Here is a 20,561-nt window from a genome sequence, read left to right as displayed (position 1 = left end):
CGTAGGCGCGCGATACCTATGGGGCTGGAATAGAGATTATCCACAGGTCCCTCGAAGATCCGCATCGGCGGTCCTACGACGTCCATTTCGCATAATTTTCTCTTGATTAGCACGGTAGTACGGGCGTAGTTAAAACGTAGCCGGGAGCAAATGTGTACTTTCGTTAGACGTACCCAGCATCCACAACCCGACGTTCGCTGGATGTTGATGGGCGGTTAATGGTTCTGTGGGGAGTTGCCGGCTACAGCAAGCAGCCAAGCTCAAAATGTGCGGAGCGGAGGCAGATGTCGACGGAGGAGGAGGCAGGTGCCACCATCAATATCGCACCAACTCCTTGAAGAACGAAGGAGAATGGTGGAACAACAACGGCGGACCGCAGGAAGCATTGACCGCCTATACTAGGTATGCCAATCAGAGTTACTAGCAATACGGGCAATAAAATATGTGCAGGCTCATTCCCGTAGGAACTGGTTCCAATATCACAATATTTTGCGCACAAGCTTCTGCGGATAAAGCATACAAATGAATAGCGCAAGTGTTGCTAGTTTTTTTTTATTGCAGTGTCCAAATATTTCCTAAATAAAGGAATGTCATGTTTGTGCAAAACGAAGTTAACTTCGTAATGGTGGGTTACAAACACACTAACTCAGCTTATGCGGGTGATAACGTTCCCTACATGGGAAACACTCGATGCCATGTCCATGTTTCCATATACATCCTGTATGTGTATACAAGAGGCTTTGGACAGTCGGAAGAAGGAAAGAAACTGCAGTTCCGACAACCACGTGAAGACATCCTTGTGAACACGAAATGTCCTTGTTGACTTCACTGAAGCGGCTCCTTGTTCCACTAGAAACGCGTACACAAGCGCCATTTTCAACGACGAACATCGCAGCGTTTTGCGTCGGCTGACCTCCTCGCCCAATGGCTACGAACGCACACGCCCGGCGACGGTGGCAGGCTGCGAGTAAGGTCACTTCTTCCTTCTGACGACGAAGCGGGTCACGTGCAGCACGCGTTACTATGGAGACGACGCTGCGCTACGCACCGACAAGTGGCCAGTAATCCGCCCCTGGATGGAGAACAGGCGTGTCATCTGCTCTGAGAAAATAAAAGATGTGAGGTGGTCAACAAAACGCCATGCTCCCTGTGATCCGTAAGTGTACCGCACAGTCAACACAGGCATATGCCTAGTCTAGACACAGTGAGTTATCACAAGTATACTACGTAGTACATACATATTGCCACGAATCATCATCGCGAAACTTCCAGGGCAGGCACGAAACGGTACATCTCATCCCGGCGCATGCTGAAGAAGAAGCAAGAAGCTTCCAGACACATCACCTGCTCTCTGGCAAACGCACGTGCTGTTTCTAGACTTTTCGGCGCGACGCTTAAATGCTTGTGCGCTCCAAGCTGAAGCATTCATTCTTGGACTCAGTTGTGTCCAGAGAGCTATCACTCTTGTGTTTTGCTACCAAGTAGTCTAATAAACCGTTCGCTGTTTATTCGACGACTCGCCGACCCATTTCACTTCGTGACATTTCTGGTGGAAGTGCGGGGCATACCTTGTCCAACGGCCTGGAAGACCAACTGCGACAAAGAAGAAGACAGCTTGGTCTGCCTGCAGAATTCGGTCCTTTAGAACCTCCTAAACGCAAGAAGAAGATCACTGCGGAGACCAGTACCCAAGTGGCACAACCTGCTGCCACGCCCATAGCCCCTGCACGGTCGCCGAAGACATTCAGCGGGGAGTATTACGACGACGTGGACGATTGGGTCGACCACTATGAGCGGATCGCCAAGTTCAACAACTGGAGTGACGACCAGAAGCTCGTCAACGTCTATTTCTCCCTGGAAGGCACCGCGAAGACATGGTTCGAGAACCGGGAGACTTCGCTCACGTCCTGGGACGTCTTCAAAAGCAAACTCCGCGAGGCGTTCGCTTTTCAACAACGAGCTGAACACGCTGAACATCTGCTCCAGAGACGGATCCAGCTGCCAAACGAAAGCGTTACAGGCTTCGTCCAAGATGCGTTGCGGCTCTTCCGGCGAGCTGACCCCAAAGTATCCGAGGAGAAGAAGGTTCAGCGACTCATGAGGGGCGTAAAAGAATAAATTTTTCGCGCCCTGTCCCGGGATCCACCCGCCACGACCGACGCTTTTCTGGACGAAGCCGTCCGCATTGAGAGGACCCTGCTCTCGAGAGGTCCCGCGGTACCGTCAAAGAACGACAAAAGGGCTACGAGGCTTTCTCCACGACCGCTGGCCTCGACGTCGGATCGCTCAGACAGCTGATTCGAGAGGTGGTACGCGAAGAAGTACGAGCTCTCCTCTGTCCTGAGAAGGCTCAAGACCATTTGTCTTAGATCGGTGAGATAATCAAGGACGAGGTTCAGCAGGCAATCCAGACATCGTCAACCGCCAACCCCGACGCCGAAGTACCGAGACCAACCTACGCCGCCGCTGTGAGACAGGTGCCACCTACTCGTCCGTCGTACTACGGAAACCGTTGGACGCCTCCTCGGCCTGTCCATCCTACTCCGAGCGTCCCGCCGCACTCTCAGCCGTTTCGCAGAACGGACGTTTGGCGGACTCCCGACTTCAGACCGCTCTGCTACCACTGCGGAGAGGCCAACCACGTCTATCGCCGATGTCCCTACGGACGACTTGGCCTTCCCGGTTTTTCACCCGGCGCCCCCCGCCCCCAGCACGGTAGTCGCCCCGCCGCAATTGAAGACTATCTAGGGCAGCAGAATGCTTCTGCTGGCTCGCGACGCGACCTGTCCCTGAGCGTCCCCCACCGCAGCAGGTCGCCAGGAAGAGCACGTTCACCGTCACCGGCAAGACGACCTGTGTGGCGCAGCCCTAACCGGGAAAACTGAAGACTGCAGCTCCGGGAGGTGAAGCTGCGGACCGACGACAAGTTACAATTCCTCCAACTCGACGAACAGCAACACAGCACCAACACGACGCTCGAAAAATTACCAATAACCTGAAAATGCTCATCGACGGCCATGAGATGATTGCGTTAATCGATACCGGAGCCGACGACTCTGTTATAAGTGGTAGGTTGGCTAAGAAGCTTCGCAAGGTGCAAACGAAGTGGGATGAGCCTAACATCGGCACTGCTGGTGGACACGTCGTAACACCGACTGGCCGATGCACGGCAGTCATACAAGTGCGTGACATCCAGTACGTCGTCAGCTTTGCCGTCTTGCCGAACTGCCCACGGGATGTAATACTCGGAATGGACTTTCTAGTCGAAAACGAAGCAATCATCAACTTTACAAATGGAGTTATCCCTTTTAAAACGCCGGAAACAGCAGAAGACAAGTGGTGGGCACGAATAACCCCGGAGAAACGCGCAAACACGGACGTAACCGCCGTGACGACTCAGCACGTCAACCTGCCTCCCTTGTCGTCAGTCCTTGTGACCGCAACGTGCGAGAGACCACCGACTGGCTGTTTGTTGGCTGAAGGCAACACGCAACTTCTCCTCGAACGAGGAATTGGGATAGCAAGAGGAATTGTGCCCGTAAGAAACGGAATATTCGAACTCCTGGTCACAAATTTTCGCCCGGAGCCACAACACCTGGCGAACGGCACGAAGATAGCCGTCACCGTAGACCAATACTCCATCACGGATGTTTGCCTGATGGACACTGCTCGCGTCGCGGTCACCACGGAACACGAGGCCGAACATTTCGACGTAAACCCTCAACTCAATACAACTCAAAAGCAAACCCTTCTCCAGATGCTCAACGATTTCAGTGACTGCTTCGCTGCATCGTCGAAAGTAAGACAAACGCCCATTGCGAAGCACCGCATCATCGTCGACGAGAAGGCCCGTCCAATTCACCGCATGCCGTACCGGGTCTCCTGCAAAGAGCGAGAAACGATCCGAACGCAAGTAGAAGAGATGCTAAGAGATGACACTATCCAGCCGTCGACCAGTCCGTGGGCATCGCCGGTGTTACTAGTGACGAAGAAGGACGGAACACTCAGGTTCTGCGTCGACTATCGGAAACTCAATGAGATAACGAAGAAGGACGTCTACCCGTTACCGCGCATCGACGACACGCTCGATCGCCTTCAAAACGCAAATTTTTTTCTCTTCCATGGACCTCAAGACGGGGTACTGGCAAATTGAAGTCGACGAACGGGACCGTGAGAAGACTGCCTTCGTCACTCCGGATGGACTTTACGAATTCAAGGTTATGCCTTTCGGCCTTTGCACAGCACCAGCGACGTTCCAGCGTGTTATGGATACAGTTCTCGCCGGGTTGAAGAGGCAAACCTGCCTGGTGTACCTCGATGATGTTGTCGTCTTCGCAAGAACATTCGAAGAACATGTTGAACGGCTAAAGCAAGTCCTCGAGGCTATCAGAACTGCAGGGCTGACGTTGAAGCCTCAGAAGTGTCGATTCGGCTACGAGGAACTCAGATTTATCGGCTATCTCGTGAGCAGCGACGGCGTACGCCCCGACCCCGAGAAGACGGCGGCCATCGCAAATTACCGTGTTCCTTCTGACGTGAAAGACGTTCGAAGCTTTCTTGGCCTTTGCGCCTACTACCGACGGTTCATTCCGAACTTTTCAAGAATTGCGTCACCCCTGAATGCCCTCACGAAGGACGGATCCACGTTTATCTGGAGTGAAGCCCAGCAACAGGCGTTTGATGAATTGAAGACGCGTCTACAGACCGCACCCGTGCTTGCCCACTTCGATCCAAACGCCGAAACAGAAATACACACCGACGCAAGCAACGATGGTCTAGGAGCCGTGCTCGTTCAACTTCACGACGGCGTCGAACGTGTCATCGCTTACACAAGCAGAACGCTAACCAAGGCAGAGAAGAACTATTCGACGACCGAAAAAGAGTGCCTTGCACTCATATGGGCCATCACAAAGTTGCGCCCCTACCTGTACGGACGGCCGTTCAAGGTGGTAACAGACCACCATTCTCTGTGCTGGCTGGCTGGTTTAAGGGACCCCTCAGGACGCCTAGCGAGATGGAGCCCCCGATTACAGGAGTATGACGTAGCCGTCACTTACAAGTCGGGAAGAAAACACAACGACGCCGACTGCCTGTCCCGAGCACCACTCCAGCGACAGGACAACAGCCTCGAGGACGACGACGCCTTCCTCGGTCTAATGAGCGCGACTACCATGTCTACCAAGCAGTATAACGACCCCGAATTGAAGACACTCGTCGACTATCTGCAGGGCCGCGCCGACAATGTTCCTCCCATCTTCAGAAGATCACTCCCAAGTTTTTCCCTACGTAATGGTGTTCTCTACAAAGAAAACCACGCACCACAAGGCGCTACGTGGCTTCTCGTTGTGCCTGGGGACATGCGCACCGAGATTCTTGAATCCTGCCACGACGAACCGTCATCGGGTCATTTGGGATACAGCTGGACACTGGCCCGTGTAAGGGAAAAGTACTACTGGCCAAAACTGGCCAAGACCGTACACCACTACGTAAGGACGTGCCGGGAATGCCAACGACGAAAAACGCCGCCGGTACGACCTTCTGGGTACCTTCAGCCAATCGCACCGCCGTCGGCGCCGTTCGAGCAGATTAGGATGGATCTACTCGGGCCCTTCCCACGTTCGTCTTCCGGAAATCGTTGGATAATCGTCGCCACCGACTACCTGACACGCTATGCTGAGACTAAGGCACTTCCACAGGGCACAGCAACAGAAGTGGCGAAGTTCTTCATCGAGAACATCGTACTACGGCACGGAGCTCCGACCGCCTTAATCACCGATAGGGGAACGGCATTTACGAGCAGGCTAACACAAGAACTCCTTCGACTCAGCCACACCGCTCACCGGAGGACAACGGCGTACCATCTGCAGACGAACGGGCTCACCGAACGCCTAAACAAAACCCTTGCCGACATGATTTCGATGTACGTCGACGTCAAGCAAAAGACATGGGACGAAATACTGCCTTACGTCACGTTCGCCTATAACTAGGGTTCGTGGTTTTCGGCATTTTCCGAAAAATGCCGGAAAACACCCCCCCGGATGATTTTTTTCAGATTCGGAATATTCCGAAAAAATACGAATTTCCCGTATCCTGATAGCTGCCATACCTGGAACCGCAAAGGGAAATCCCCTTGGAATCTCCCTTTGTCGACTATTTCTCGAGCGTGGCATTATCTTCGGGCTGTGCCCTCGTTTCGTTGTGCGTAAGCGCTTATAGGAGGATGACCTCAGCTCTGTTGATGAATCTCGTATGGATGATATAAAGCGGGAGTTTTTCGAATATGCTGCATGCCCTGCCCCTCAGGTGTATATATCTCCTATTCAGTTTTGGACGACCCGTTCCAGCATATGGCCTTTGTTATCGCAGTGCGCCTTAAGCATACTGGCTATTCCTGTTTCTAACGCTAATGTTGAGCGCGCGTTCTCTAAACTGCGTGTTATTATTCGCAAGGAGCGAGCCGCTATGACAGATGCGAGCATGATGATGTACGCTTGCATCTATTGCAACAAGAGGTAGTCTCATTGTTTGCTGGTTTGGCACAGGCAATAAAAGACATTGTTAATGTAACGATGAATCAATTCACTTCTTTTCGGTTCGTTGTTACTTCGCCCGCAAAATAGGCTCTCCTCATGCGAAATAAATAGGTGCCCGTATTCGGGCATTTATTTTTTGGGCGGAATATAGATGCCGAAAAAATCCGATTTATAGTCCCCAATATAAATGCCGATAAACACCCCCCGAATTGGGTTGAAAATAAATGCCGAAAACCACAAACCCTACCTATAACACGGCTGTCCAGGAAACAACGGGATCCACACCGTTCCGCCTTGCACACGGCCATAACGTATCGACTGTGCTGGACGCGATGCTGCCCCACGAACACAGTGATGTGGAAAACGACGCTCTGGACTTCACACAGCGAGCAGAAGAAGCCAGCCAGCTGGCCAGACTACGGATTGGTCAACAACAACGCGTCGATGAAAGAAGATACAATTTGCGCCGACGAGACGTACGCTTCAGTCCAGGTGACTTGGTATGGGTTTGGACGCCGATTCGACGACGAGGCCTGAGCGAGAAGCTACTGAAGCGGTACTTCGGTCCCTACAAAGTACTTCGACGCATTGGAGACCTGCACTACAAAGTGGTACCTGAGGGCAGCGTTCCCTCTCGACGACCCCCGAGGACTGAAATAGTTCACGTCGTTCGACTCAAGCCGTACTACAGCAGGTAGCGCTGAAGACTGGCTGGAAGGAAACAACATGAAAAAAAAAAAAAAGAAGGAGAAACGGCGTCGAGACGATGCCCCGTCTACGGAGGGGGCAATGCCACGAATCATCATCGCGAAACTTCCAGGGAGGCACGAAACGGTACATCTCATCCTGGCGCATGCTGAAGAAGAAGCAAGAAGCTTCCATACACATCGCCTGCTCTCTGGCAAACGCACGTGCTGCTTCTAGACTTTTCGGCGCGACGCTTAAATGCGTGTGTGCTCCAAGCTGGAGCATTCATTCTTTGGACTCAGTTGTGTTCAGAGAGCTATCACTCTTGCGTTTTTTTGTGCTACCAAGTAGTCTAATGAACCGTTCGCTGTTTATTCGACGACTCGCCGACCCATTTCGCTTCGTGACAATATAAAGATTGCTTTCTACTCAGTGTATGCTTTTAGCAGAATAAACAATATTTACTTGAACAATATGTGGATTTCTACGCATTATTTTCTGTGCATTCAGTGCTCCCAGCTGCTAGGTGACCGGATCCTGAACCACTTAGCAGAGGATACCACTGGACCAATTCCACTGGTTCCACTTCAAGGGGGACCATCGTGAAACTGGTTCCACTTTCAACTGGTCCCACATTCAAAGTGTGGCCTGTCCACTAAACCACTTTGAAATGGTCCCACTCCAGATCTGTGCCCGTGCTTGTATGCTGGAAGATACTGCAGTTTTGTTGTATTTTCCAAATTCTTGTAGTGGAGATCAGTGCTGTTAAGCCAACGAAGATATCCAACAAGGAAGCCTCTCTTGCGATTGAGTCATTGTGGAGGAAACGTCCGAATTCGGTGGCTCGACCATCACAGATCGCGATAGTAATTTTTTGTGATGTTCCCCTTCAGTTGAGTAGTACATTCGCAAAATATTTAACTTCTGCTTCGCACCGTTCTCCCACCAGGCGGCGCCAAGCATGTTCCCCGGATGCGAAACCTTTCTTCATTCCCGGGCTTCCCGCGTATGAACTATTCGTGCAATTTTGAAAATTCAGCACTGCTCGTGCTGAGAAGGGGCCAGTCTGCCTCTCAGCAACTTGTCATATGCCTTTGACAAATATTACTGGGAAAAAGGGCGCCAGAAACAAAGCCCAGTGCAACAAAGTTCAACGCGGCACCCGTGCACAATTACTTTTTTATTTGGTCCACATCACATACACGTTTAACCGAAAAAAGATCAGGGCTCTAGCTCTACGTAGCTTTTCTGAAAAAAATTACAAAGTTGCGGTTTTTTGGTAAAACGCGGATGTTCGGGTTCTAAAAAAACAAACTGCTGGTCGTCCTAGGATGTCCATCTTGGGACCAAAACGTAGCCGCAGTGACTATATGTTTCAACCTTAAAATATCTCGAGGGCGTTTTTTGTTATTGCCGCATAACGATTTTTCGAAATCCGGTACCGGCAGCTTACAGCCCAGATGGAGACCGCGCGGCCTTGAGCCAACCTTCCCGCACAACACTCTGAATTTTCGGCATGTTTGTCGACCACAGGCGAACCATGTCTCACGAGGATGTCCATTTTGGATTGTCGAAAAATGCAAGTCACCATATTGGGGAAATTTCGGGATGCCCACAGCACGCAAACAGCAGTAGAGACAAACACGAAAAAGAAAAGGAGCAGTTCCAAGTCATCATAAGCAGTCACGGTATGGCGCCATAGTCACGGTGTGCGGCAGGAAGCGCCGGACATTGAAACCCAGTTATATAAAAAAACGAAAAAGAAAACGTTCAGTGAGGTGGTGTCTGGCTACTATTGCTTCTGAAAGCCATTGTATTAGCAAGGCGCCACTCGTCCTTGAGGCCTGTGTTTTGTCTCCAGGTGGCCTGGTGGGAATTGGCCTTTTCAGTGACTTCCTTCTTTCACCCGGTGGCCTGCTATTTTTGCTGCTTTAGCAAACGTGGTTGTGTCATGTTGAACATAGAAGTAAAATGCAAGTGAGCTGGTGTATACTTGACTGGACCAACACTTCTGTGGTTATGTTGATGACATAATTGTATTTGCGTCAGATCCCTACGATCTCGAAAAGGTTGTCAGATGTACTGAAAAATGCTCACCTGAGTCAGTTTTCACTAGAGAGACCCCTTTTAATAATTTCTTAAGATTCGTAGACAGAACGTTCTTCTTTAAGTTAGGACTCTCCTCCTCAAAAACTCAAACCTCTCCTCCATCGCCAGAGTTGTCACCCCAAATCTGTCAAAAACGGAATTATAAAATCGGTCTTGTCCGCTGCTATAAAAATGTCGTGTGTTCACACGATTTCTATCGCCAATCATCAGCAGCTTTAGCGTCTTCTACATGCTGGCTACAAAACATTCAATCCGAAAGTGCTTGTGGGACCTCCTTATTCTATATGATCGCGCTACAAGAAGCCCTACCAACCGCCGTCCTCCCATCATTCCCTTTATCCATGGTATTTCCCACTTACTAGGAAAACTGGCTGCTGCTTACCGTGTACGTGTGGCATACACGATGCCTAACAAACTCCCAAATCTAACTCAGTTGATACACCCCTCTACTGAAACCGGTTGCACCCTAAACCACAAATCTCCTTCTGTGAATTGCTCCAAAAGCGTTGTGTACTCAATTCCCTTAAAATGTGGAGCCTTCTGCACTGGCCAAAGTAAGATGTATTAATGAACGCTTAACGCTTAACAGACCACAAAAACAATGTTTCCAATAATTCACCAACCTCCGAACCATCGCAACATTGAGACCAGTGTTCTGGTTCACCTCACCCACCTCACCTCATCCCATCGTCATTCATGTTGTTGTTGTTGTCTCTTCAGTGAGGCTAAAACTTTATTGCATTGCAAAGATGATACTTCTCGCACAGCCTTGGAAACAGCTTTTATCACCCATACCCCAGGTTGCATTAGTAATCCGTCCATGATTATCGCCCCTTGTATTTATAATCTAATTACCTCCACATAGACTATTCCACTTTCTTGATGCTTTCCTTCCCCTCCTTGCTTACTTAAACCTTTCGGTTGCAGATAACAAAAACGTAAGGCATCTTTGCCACAACGGCCTCCTTGCTGCTTTGTTTAACTTTGACTCGGCCTCGGCGCTCCCCGTTGAATGAATCAGATACCAGGCGTGATATTCGCTTCTTGAGAGAGGGCAAAGCGGCGTTCCCTTTCCCGTACCTGGTGTCTTCTTGTTGTATATTTGTACCTGATATATTGAAACCTTTATATTTTGGAACATACATACACCTTTAAACCAGCAGTGCTTCACGACCATGCCGAAAATGCCGCGAAATCAGCGTTGTGTGGGGAAGTTGGCTCAAGGCCGCGCAGACTCCGTCGGGGCTGTAAGCTGTCTGTACCGGATTTAAAAAAAGTCGTTACGCGGCAATACCAAAAGACGCCCTTAAGATATTTTGAGGTTGAAAAATATAGCCATTGCGCTACGTTTTGGTCCCAAGATGGAAATCCTAGGACGACCGGCAGTTTATTTTTAACCCGAACATACGCGTTTTACCAAAAAAACGCAACTTTGTGATTTTTTCCCATAAAAACTACTTGGAGCTAGAGCCCCAATCTTTATTTTCTGTTAAACGTCTATATGATGTGCACCAAATAATTGTGTACGAGTGCCGCGTTGATGATACAATAAAAAAATGTTGAACTTTGTCGCACTGGGCTTTGTTTTTGGCGTCGTTCTCTCCCAGTGATTTTTGTCACAGGTACATGACAATTTGTTGACAGGTGGACTGGCTTCTTCTCAGCACGAACACGGTGGAATTTTCGAAATCGAACGAATAGATCATGCGCGGGAAGCCTCGGAATGAAGAAAGGTTTAGCGTCCGGCGAACATGTTTGGCGCCGCCTGGTGGGAGAAGCGCGAAGCGTAAGTTAAATATTTTGCGAATGCACCATTCAACTGAAGGGGAACATCACAAAAAATTACTATCGCGATGCTTCTTGAATGAACTTTCTCGTTTCATTTAATGTTTTCCGGACAAAGTGGCTTTTTCCTCCATGATCTATGAGCTCTGTCTTGATGATGATGATGATGATTGAAAGAAAAAAAAAGGGGATTGTAGCCCTCCTCACGAGGGCTGGCTACCACAAATCACCTAAGGAAAGGAATGCCAGACACATCCACTGGAGATGTCGCGAAGCGGCGACGAACGCCACAGTCAAGGTCATACCCCGTCTAACAGCTTGGTGTCCCCTAAAAACTGTGTAACTGCTCGCAAAGCTGGCAGTTGAGTGCTCGTTGGTCATGGGCCCAGCACCTTCTGCACTCCGAAGGGTCGATTTTCAACTGATATATATATTACTGATTATACTGATATAATATGAAGTTCCTGAATGTGACGCCAGCGCACTATGCCCCCCATCATTACGGAAAACGCAGTGCCTGTCGCACAGTGTGTTCCTCAGGAGCTTGAGCAGACATCTGAAAACGCCACAACTGGTTGCCCAGACTCTGGATGCGAAAAGCTTGTTTTGAGTCCAGTTTCATGGTTTAGGCTGCATCCTAGGCTTCTAAGCATAGCACTGTTGGCTGCAGCTGCATCACAAGTGAGTGAGATGACTTCTGCCCTGCTTCGTGGGCAATCGGAAGCCCTTGGCGGACATTTCCTCGTTGTTCCCCGGAAACCCCATCAACTAAAGAGTACCTGAGTGGAAGCTTTCTGCTGCTGTTCATAAAAACAAGCATAATAACCAGGTTTGGTTACTGAACATATTATTGTTTCCGGTAACTGAAAACCTCGGCTTTCCGTTTCCGTTTCTGGACGATTTTCGGTAGCGGTTTCTGTTTCCGTTGCCTTTTAAGAATTTCGTTTCCGTTTCCGTTTCCGAGGTAATTTCGATACTGGTTTCTGTTTCTCATCCGGAACTCGTACTGTCTGGTTTTGGCTTTTTCATGTCAGATATTCTAGTTACATAATGGATGCAAAAGGACAGCCACACCAAGCGCAAACACTAAAGGCTTTAATGCAAAGTACGTCACGAATCTTATACACCGCAAGTAGATGTCTTTCTAGGTTGCGGAAATACATGCCTTTAAGTTTCAAAAGTCTCCGCTCGTGCGCGAACATAACACGTCATCCAAAACTTTCGCGTCCATCTTGCTGCGCAGTGGGCTCAACACGAAAGAAAGTCCCGAAAATAAACGAATGAATGAATGAATCAATGAATGAATGATGACTGGAAGAATAGTGCGGATATATATAATTTTCATATTAACGCTAAAACACTGAAGGAAACGTCCTGCGAATTTGGTTTCCGTTATCGTTACCACTTTTGAATCTCGTTTCCGTTTCCGTTTGTGGTGGTGGAAACTAAAACAATTTTGGTTTCCGTTTCCATTGTCGTTTCCTGTTACCTTGTGGTTTTAAGTACGTCATTACAGTTTTAACTTAAGTTACATTACATCACCAAGCTTGGCGCATTATGACCTTCGTTGTCGCTGCGCCAAAAAAATCCCAATCATCATCATCATCATCTTCTTCGTTTCCTGTTGAATTTCGGTAATTACCTTTCTCTTTTCCGTTTCCGGTAGCCAACCCTGATAACAACAAAGACTCCCTCGCTACAGAGCTGTCTGTTGTGGCACCTGTTCCAAAGTCCATGTAACCACGCATGCTTTTTCCAACCATTCTATGTGTTTTCGGATTGCCATCTCGTCTGTCATTATGCTGCATGATGTTGGTGTGTTCTTCGATGCAGTGTCATGTACTTTCATTTTTAGTGCTTCTTTGGCCTCTCTACAAAATCCAGGATTTCCATCGAATGATTCGTATCATTTTCTCAGTGTCCGTGGTTGGGGCAGGCAAGTGTCGAATGTGTCTCTCACATAGTCATACGCCCGCTTAGAATAGAAATGTAGCGTCAGTGCAAGCGCTCTGAGTTCTGGACTGTGTTTTTTAGATGGTGCGCTGCCTGCCCCTTTTCCAGCACGCCTCATTAGTAGGTCTCGCTCCTACGAGGCTGGGAAGAACATCAGCATTCTCTTGAAGAATGATTTTTTTTGTGTCATGCCATCAGTCACATTTTCGAGCTTTGCAATATTGCGCTTCATCCGACGCCTTTGTTGCAGTAGTGCTCTTATCCTTTTTTTGCTTTCCGTCTGGAGGTTGGCTAACCGCTTCACCAACCTTTTTCAAGAAGGCTTTGACAGGTGTGTCCTGCGCTTGTGATGAACCTGTACTGTCCAAGGTATTCACATTAGTTACTTGTTATAATTTTAATTTAAAGCTACATTTAAGTAATTAGAGCGGCATCATTATTTTGTTATCCTTAGAACCGTGGCACATCTGTTGATGATAATTTCATAATTAGCAAGAACAATTAACCAGCAACCTAACTTTTGGCTTGCGTACCGTGGATCGGAAAAACCGTGGCTTATCCAGAACCCCAGGCTTGGGCGGGGGGTGGAGGAGGGTTGCACAAAATTGGAGGGAAATAGCAAGGTCCACCTCTTGTAGGCAGTGGACGGGTAAGCAAATTAGGGGGGGCAAACATTTGAGGGGGCTGGGGAAGTCTGGATACATCACCGCGTAAAAAGACTCTGCTTCAAGTATGGAATATGCCCATTACCAGTGTCGGGGAAAGGAATTTTAATGTGTGACAGTGGAAACGCACATCAGTTTTGTTGAAGCTTATATTCCATGTAGCCCAACTGCGTGTGACAAAGAGCTTTGATTCAAGAGTCATGCAAATCATACAAATGGCACTTCATAAAGGATGTGGCATTTCTGATTCCACAAAATTTGTAAATGCAGAATGCTTTAGTAGTTTAGGTTTGTGATTGTGATCCGCGCATGCTAGAAACAAAACGGAAACGTGATGTAACGTGGAAACGTGTAATGGCACGCTTCAATAACAATATGAGTGAGAAAATGTATTTTGGATAAACCAGACAAGCTTGAACAACATTTTCTACACAAATTTTCTAGTGCTTCAGTATCAGGCTTTTCCTTTAAAGGTATAAAGTGGATATACATTCACCAACTTTCAAAGCCTCTAGAAAGTGATGTAAATGAGTTGGCATTGTTATTGTAGAGATACATTAAATTGTCAGATTGTGAAAAATAGAAAGGTATGCAATTCATATGAAAGGTTCATGAACACCATGGTGTCAAAATTGTTTGGTTCATAGCAAAGTCTAGCCCACCAACGCTTTGCCCTCAAAGCTCTTCTGACCTTTTTGGACACCGTAGGACTTCGTTCTTCACTGCGAGGCGACTGATTATCCAATTTTTCACATCACCACCAGCAGTGGGGTAGGGTATCGCCCCTGGTGATGAAACTCCCCAATCATCATCATCATCATCAAATAAAGCCCCGCAGTTGGCACCGGCTCCGGCTGGTGTTTGGTGAGTGGCGCTACCATGGGCCCCAGTCCCAAGGTGTTACCTACCGTGCCGAGGGTATGAAAGGTGAAGGGATAGAAACCTTGAACGGTAGCGGTCGGGGTCTTGGTCGGGCCCCGGTGGATGGGTTGTTACAACTGCGGGACCTTCCCAAATGTATCGGTATGAAATGTGGACAACAGGAAGGAATACCCGTTTATCAAACTGAACTCGTTTATGGGTAGAAATTCTTCATTTTCAATGATGGGGGCGCAAAGCGCCTCCGGACCGAAGTAGTTGAACCTACTGAGGACTTCACTGCAAAATACATTGTTTTGACTTATGGTGACAGCGACAAAGAAAGATGTCACCATTCTTCGTTGAGAAGGCGGTTACATCCTTATCAAAAAACGTATCAGAGATAAAATGCCTGAGATCTGGAGATGTTTTGTTGAAGTGTACCTCAGAAGAGGATTGCAAAAGAATTTTGGGGATGATGGGTAAGGAAATACCTGCTTCCCTGCAAAGGACGTTAAACACATGCCGAGGTGTCATATCTCTCTACGAATTATGAATGAATGAATTATGAATAATTGAAGTACCCCAGGGGGACATCCTAGAAAATTTGAAAGATCAGGACGTCATTGGTGTAGCAAAATAAAAATACTCAAGAATAACGAGTACATTACGACAAGAAATACAATACTTACATTTGACCATACGCTTCCAGACAAGCTGAAGGGAGAATATCTGACTACTTACGGCCATATATCCCCAACTCTCTACGTTGTTTTAAATGCAACCGATTTGAGCGTGCAGCAGACTCATGCAGGGGCTCACCCTGTTGTGCACGGTGTGCCCAGCAGGGCCATGAAACAAAAGAGTGCCGATTCTTGCCAGTGTGTTAACTGCTTGGGTGAACATCCCGCACACTCCAGCGCTTGCCCAAAATGGAAAATCGAAAAGGAGGTACTACATATCAATACCACACGAAACCTCACCTATCCTGAAGCCAGGAAAAAAGTATATCCCTTCCTCTTCAGCTAGTCATTTGCAGAAACTGCTAAGCAGAAACCTAAAATGGTTACACACTCTACACAGACAGAACCACAAGAAAAGACAACCAGTGCGTTGTCTGCTGCCTCGTCCTCCCCCATAGACAATAACACCATGGAGTGGAACGATGAGGACACGAGCTCGGAAAGGTCCTTTTCAAGTACGACCTCTCAACTGAAAAAGATTTCAAAAGGTGGTCCATCGTCCGGTAGCTCGCTTTCGGACATCTTCCTCTCTCCACGAGGCTCGCTCTGCACCTGTGTCTGATGTTATTGCTGCAATCCTTTGTATTCCATATGCTATTAAAGTTTGTTGCAAACCTAACATTCTCCATGCAGGGGATAAGTGGAAAATCGTTGAACGACCTACTGTTGAAGGCTGAAGCTTCCGTGCGCTCATGGACCTCTACTGACCTCCCTCCGTTGCCCTCGTGCCATTCCTTACCTGTACAACAGGTTGGTATTGTTTTGTTTTCTTCATGTCTGTATATGTTTTCATCCATTCATAATACGCTTTGTGTGTCAGTATGCTATTACTGAAGAGAGCAAGGACTTTGGCTTGTTGGTAGGACATGATAAAAGAACAGTTGTAGGAACCCAGACGAGTACGGGACGAGTCTCTCGTCATTCTCGTACTCGTCCTGTACTCGTCTGGGTTCCTACATTGCAATTGTTTTCTTATCGTTATTAGTATGCTATAGCCCATCAGAATGGTGTGGGGTGGTCTCGTTTCGATAATTGCATGCAACAGTGTCATAGTCATCATCGCTGTCAGTAGATATTTTCCTCATCCGAAATAATAGATAATTCTGTTCATGTCATTATTCGTAATCCAGCGTATTCTCAGTGATATCCGTGGTATCCGACCTCTGCGAATTTCCTTAATTGCTACGTTTGACCTCGATGTAAGCCTGATGCGCCTCAGACACAACAAAGCGGTCTTCGAGGGGCAGCATTACAACATGGACGGACCACAAGGAGAGGATGATTCTCGCAAGTAGAGTACGTGCTAATTTGCCCACAGCAACATTATCAGCCAGGATACAAAGTATGGCCACGTCCTTATGTCGTCGCCTTGTACTTGTAGGAGGTTCCTGAATTACCTAGATATCCGAGAACGCTTATGATGTACTAAAGACTGCGCGCGTCAAGAGAGTGACCACATTCGAACGGCAACGGCTTCAGTAGCTGCTCATAATAACGGAGCTTAGACAACGGAAACACACGAGGTCATTGCGGTGAATGAACGAACCACGTGGTGGTGTTCAGCTTCTACTCAACAGTCATCCAGCAGTTCACGCAACCATCGCCAAGTCAGGTTCACATAATTCTATTCGCGCCCCAAGTATAGGACAACACCACATTGGTCGGACTTTGCGTTCGCGTGACAGATAGTATCTCGACGATATCGACAAGCTCACTGGCCTATGCTCGCAACATCACCCCGTTGCCCACAGTGGCCGTGTCTACCATGCAAGGATCGAGCACATACAGGACTCGATGACTCATTGATGGGTTGGCTGATTCTGGGTGATTCTTGCCTACGATCAAATTTATCTTCTCGGCGGAGTCTTTCTCCAGGTACAGCTGCCCACCCAGATTCCGAGATCTCTTCGCCCCTTCACTGTACCAACCACCAGGATCTGCAAATTGTAACGAGATGCTCCAGTAGTACTGTTACATGCCGAGGGAAAAACGTGATCAGTTGTAAGCGCGTTTATTGATTCGCGATTTTTCCGCCTGGGCTGACTTCACTCACATTTTTTTTTCGTTACAACAGCCGCGCGATGGGCCGTAAGTAGGGACATGCACGCTGGCAGCACTGCCAAACGATGCCACCATCGCACCTGGGCCGACTTCATTCGCGATTTTTCCGCCTGGGCAGACTTCACTCGCAATTTTTTTTCTCGTTACAACAGCTGTGCGGTAGGCGGTTTGCATGCAAGCATAGACATGCAAAGGAGAATCATACACAAAAAACACAAGTTGAAATATATTTATTAAAGCCAAATAGTGCCGGGAATTATGTTGTGACTCTACGTGAAGGAGAAAAATCCAGCCAAAAAAACCTGAAACAAAAGAGACACAATACAATACAATACACATAATAAAGAATATACTTACTTATTACAGGTATGAAGCAATAGCATTGAAGAGGTATCACACAGAAAGAATCAGACGCAATATTTTCTATTAATGGTAATCACACACACAAGCTTTTAATTAATCAGAATTAAAATGGAATCGCACATTTAATCAAAGAAGATATTTTTAATCAATACGATTACAATCAAAAAGTTTTATTATAAAAAGTCTGAGATGCTTGGTCCCTGGCCCAATCCAGCCCAGCAATGATCTGCGCTCAAAGCTCTTTTGACATTTCTGGACACCATCGGACTTCGATCGTTATTGTGAAGGGGCTCATTATTTTATTCCCCACATCCCCACCAGCAATGGGGTAGAGTATCGCCTCTGGCGACGAACCTCCCCACTCTCCATCTCAAAATAAAGTTGTTGTTGTCTGAGATGTGAGCACCATAGATTGAGAAGTTACCCGTCAAAAAGAACTCGTTACAAGTTAAGTTACCGTGTGAAAAATGTAACTAAGTTAATAACGAAGTTCGCCTGAAATGTAACTCGCAGTTACTGAGTTACTTTAAAAAAGAACGAGTTACTTCCAAGTTACTTCGGACACAAAATAGCGTTACGTTACGCAGGTGCAGCGCGCGTGAGCAGTTGAGTTAGACCTTGAGTTGCCTGCGGAGGAATGCAACACGTTTTCGTTTATGTCCAACAATAGACCTCTCCCTGTTTGTAACCAAATGACATCATAGTGTTCGACAGCGCATTTGGTAGAATTGAAGTACGTTCGAAGCTAGAGGTGAACAAGGTCGCGCCCGAAAGTCACGGTCATGAGAGGGTTACGATATGGTCCCTTAAAGGCACGCGACCCTCGGTCGTGCTTTTCTTTCAATGGGAGGCAGCGAACAAGTGCCCGTTCGTGGAATCCAGTCCTCTCCTTCTGATTTGTTTCAGTTTCAGTCTGTCTACCAATGTCATGATGACGTTGCTCTGCTAGAGGTCTATTCGAACGCTTTGCATCTTATTCCCTGTGGGCCCACAATGGTTCAGCTTCATTTCAATGGCAGCGGTTCTTACTTCCTGAATAAAATACTGTCGTTGATTGAATATCACGTTTTATGGCAAAAAATGCCATGAAGAAACCGGAGAGAAAGCAAGAAAATATGTGGACGTGAGTGAAAAACGAGTTAAAAGTAACTTAGAACTTAACTTAAGTTGCTTTGGCAAAGTTACCTGAAAAAGGAACGAGTTCCTCTGAAAGTTACCATGACGCAAAAGTAGCGAATTAAGTTACAAGTTACCAAAAAATAGGAACTTAGTAATAGTAACGAGTTACTTGTAATTAGTGACCTCGAACTCTGGTGAGCACTTTCGGTCCAATAGTGGAGTTTCAATTTCAGTTACAAGTTTTGATAGATGTAAGTAATTTTAAGCACAGTAGAGAGGCTAAGTTGAATATACCTTATTCGAACACGACACAAATTTATTTAACCAGTTTCTTATTAAGTGAATAGCACAGACGTAAGGAAATAATGAGAAACAACACAATCAACAGCTACAACTAATACAGATCCAAACCGACGTATCCTCCAACACACAAACAACAGTTACATGTAGGGAAATAATAGCGATACAATACTATATCAAAACTAGAAACGAAAATCAAAATCAAAGAAGATATTTTTACTCAATATGATAACAACCAAAATTCCAAGTTTTCTTATAAAAAGTCTGACACGTGACCATCGTCATTGCAATAGCGGGTTTTAATTTCAGTTACAAGTGCCGATAGATGTAAGTAGTTAATCGTGCACAACTGAGAGCCTGGAAGACTATGGGAAACATAGAGGGACGACACGAACACAACACTCTTAGAAAAATGGCTAGTAAAAAGGTAGTAACGACTGCGGTTACTACCCTCGAAGGGCTTTACTAGTTGGTCACTAGCTGAGTACTAGCTAAGAGTTGTGGAAAGCAGTAAATACTGCCGTTACTAGCCAGAAAGTTTTGCCTAGTAGCTGTTACTAGATCGATACTTATGTTTGCTACATGTTATTTTATGCCCGTTAATTTGTGATGGAGGCGATATTATCCGAGTTAAACGGTAATTTGATTAAAAAACACACGTGTCAGTAGAGTAGTATTTTATTCAATACGGGAGAGACTTACGGTAGCGTATTATTTGCTCCTGAGACAACCGTATGCGCGCATCCACACCCAAGAAGTCGCTTCGCGGCTGGCGGCGACATCGTAATCTGAGAAGTTGCGATGCATTATATCAGTATCTGTTGTCCAGCAGATGGGAATCTGCTAGGAAGAGCTGTCCTTTTTCGTTCACACCCATGCTTTGCGAATATGAGTTTAGGCGCAGTATCCCCCGAGTACACCCCCCCCTCCCACTCACACACAACCACAGCTAGAGGTGACAGATCTTCGTATGTTTGTTACTACTTCTATATACAAGTTGGGAAATATATTGGCGCTGAAAAAACTTTAGCATTCCCTTTTTCCGAAATTATACGCAAGCCATGTATGCTTTTTTCTTTCTTTTTTCCCAGTGTAGACTTTGTAATTTTCACTAAGTGAAGGTCGCGCTTTTACTAGCCAAAGGCAGTGCTATCAGCTAAGACCTGCTGCTGGAGGTAGTGCTCTTTACTAGCCTCTTCAATTAGTAAATGTTACTACTGCCACTTTTACTACCTACGGTTACCAAGATCTTAGTGGCTGGTGTGACAAGTAAGTGCTTAGTTTTTAGTTAATAAGCGCACCGACCTTATCTTTAAGAGTGAAGAGGAAATAAAATCTATAACACTACACTTCGTTAAAGAAGACAATCTTAATCATTACAATTA

At 47.0% G+C, this 20,561-nt stretch overlaps 1 protein-coding gene across 1 annotated transcript in view; it reads left to right on the top strand.

The window, feature by feature from the left end:
- Positions 1-20,561, top strand: part of LOC135394418 (GTPase-activating protein skywalker-like) — a 282,666-nt gene that overhangs the window by 193,581 nt on the left and 68,524 nt on the right. Inside the window, exon 7 of the mRNA XM_064625152.1 lies at positions 15,967-16,083. Coding sequence (XP_064481222.1) covers positions 15,967-16,083 — 117 coding nt within the window. The remainder of the gene's footprint in view (positions 1-15,966; positions 16,084-20,561) is intronic.

Source organism: Ornithodoros turicata, chromosome 5, assembly GCF_037126465.1.
Source record: "Ornithodoros turicata isolate Travis chromosome 5, ASM3712646v1, whole genome shotgun sequence".
Classification (NCBI taxonomy): domain Eukaryota; kingdom Metazoa; phylum Arthropoda; class Arachnida; order Ixodida; family Argasidae; genus Ornithodoros; species Ornithodoros turicata.
This window is presented reverse-complemented; position numbering and strand designations above follow the sequence as displayed.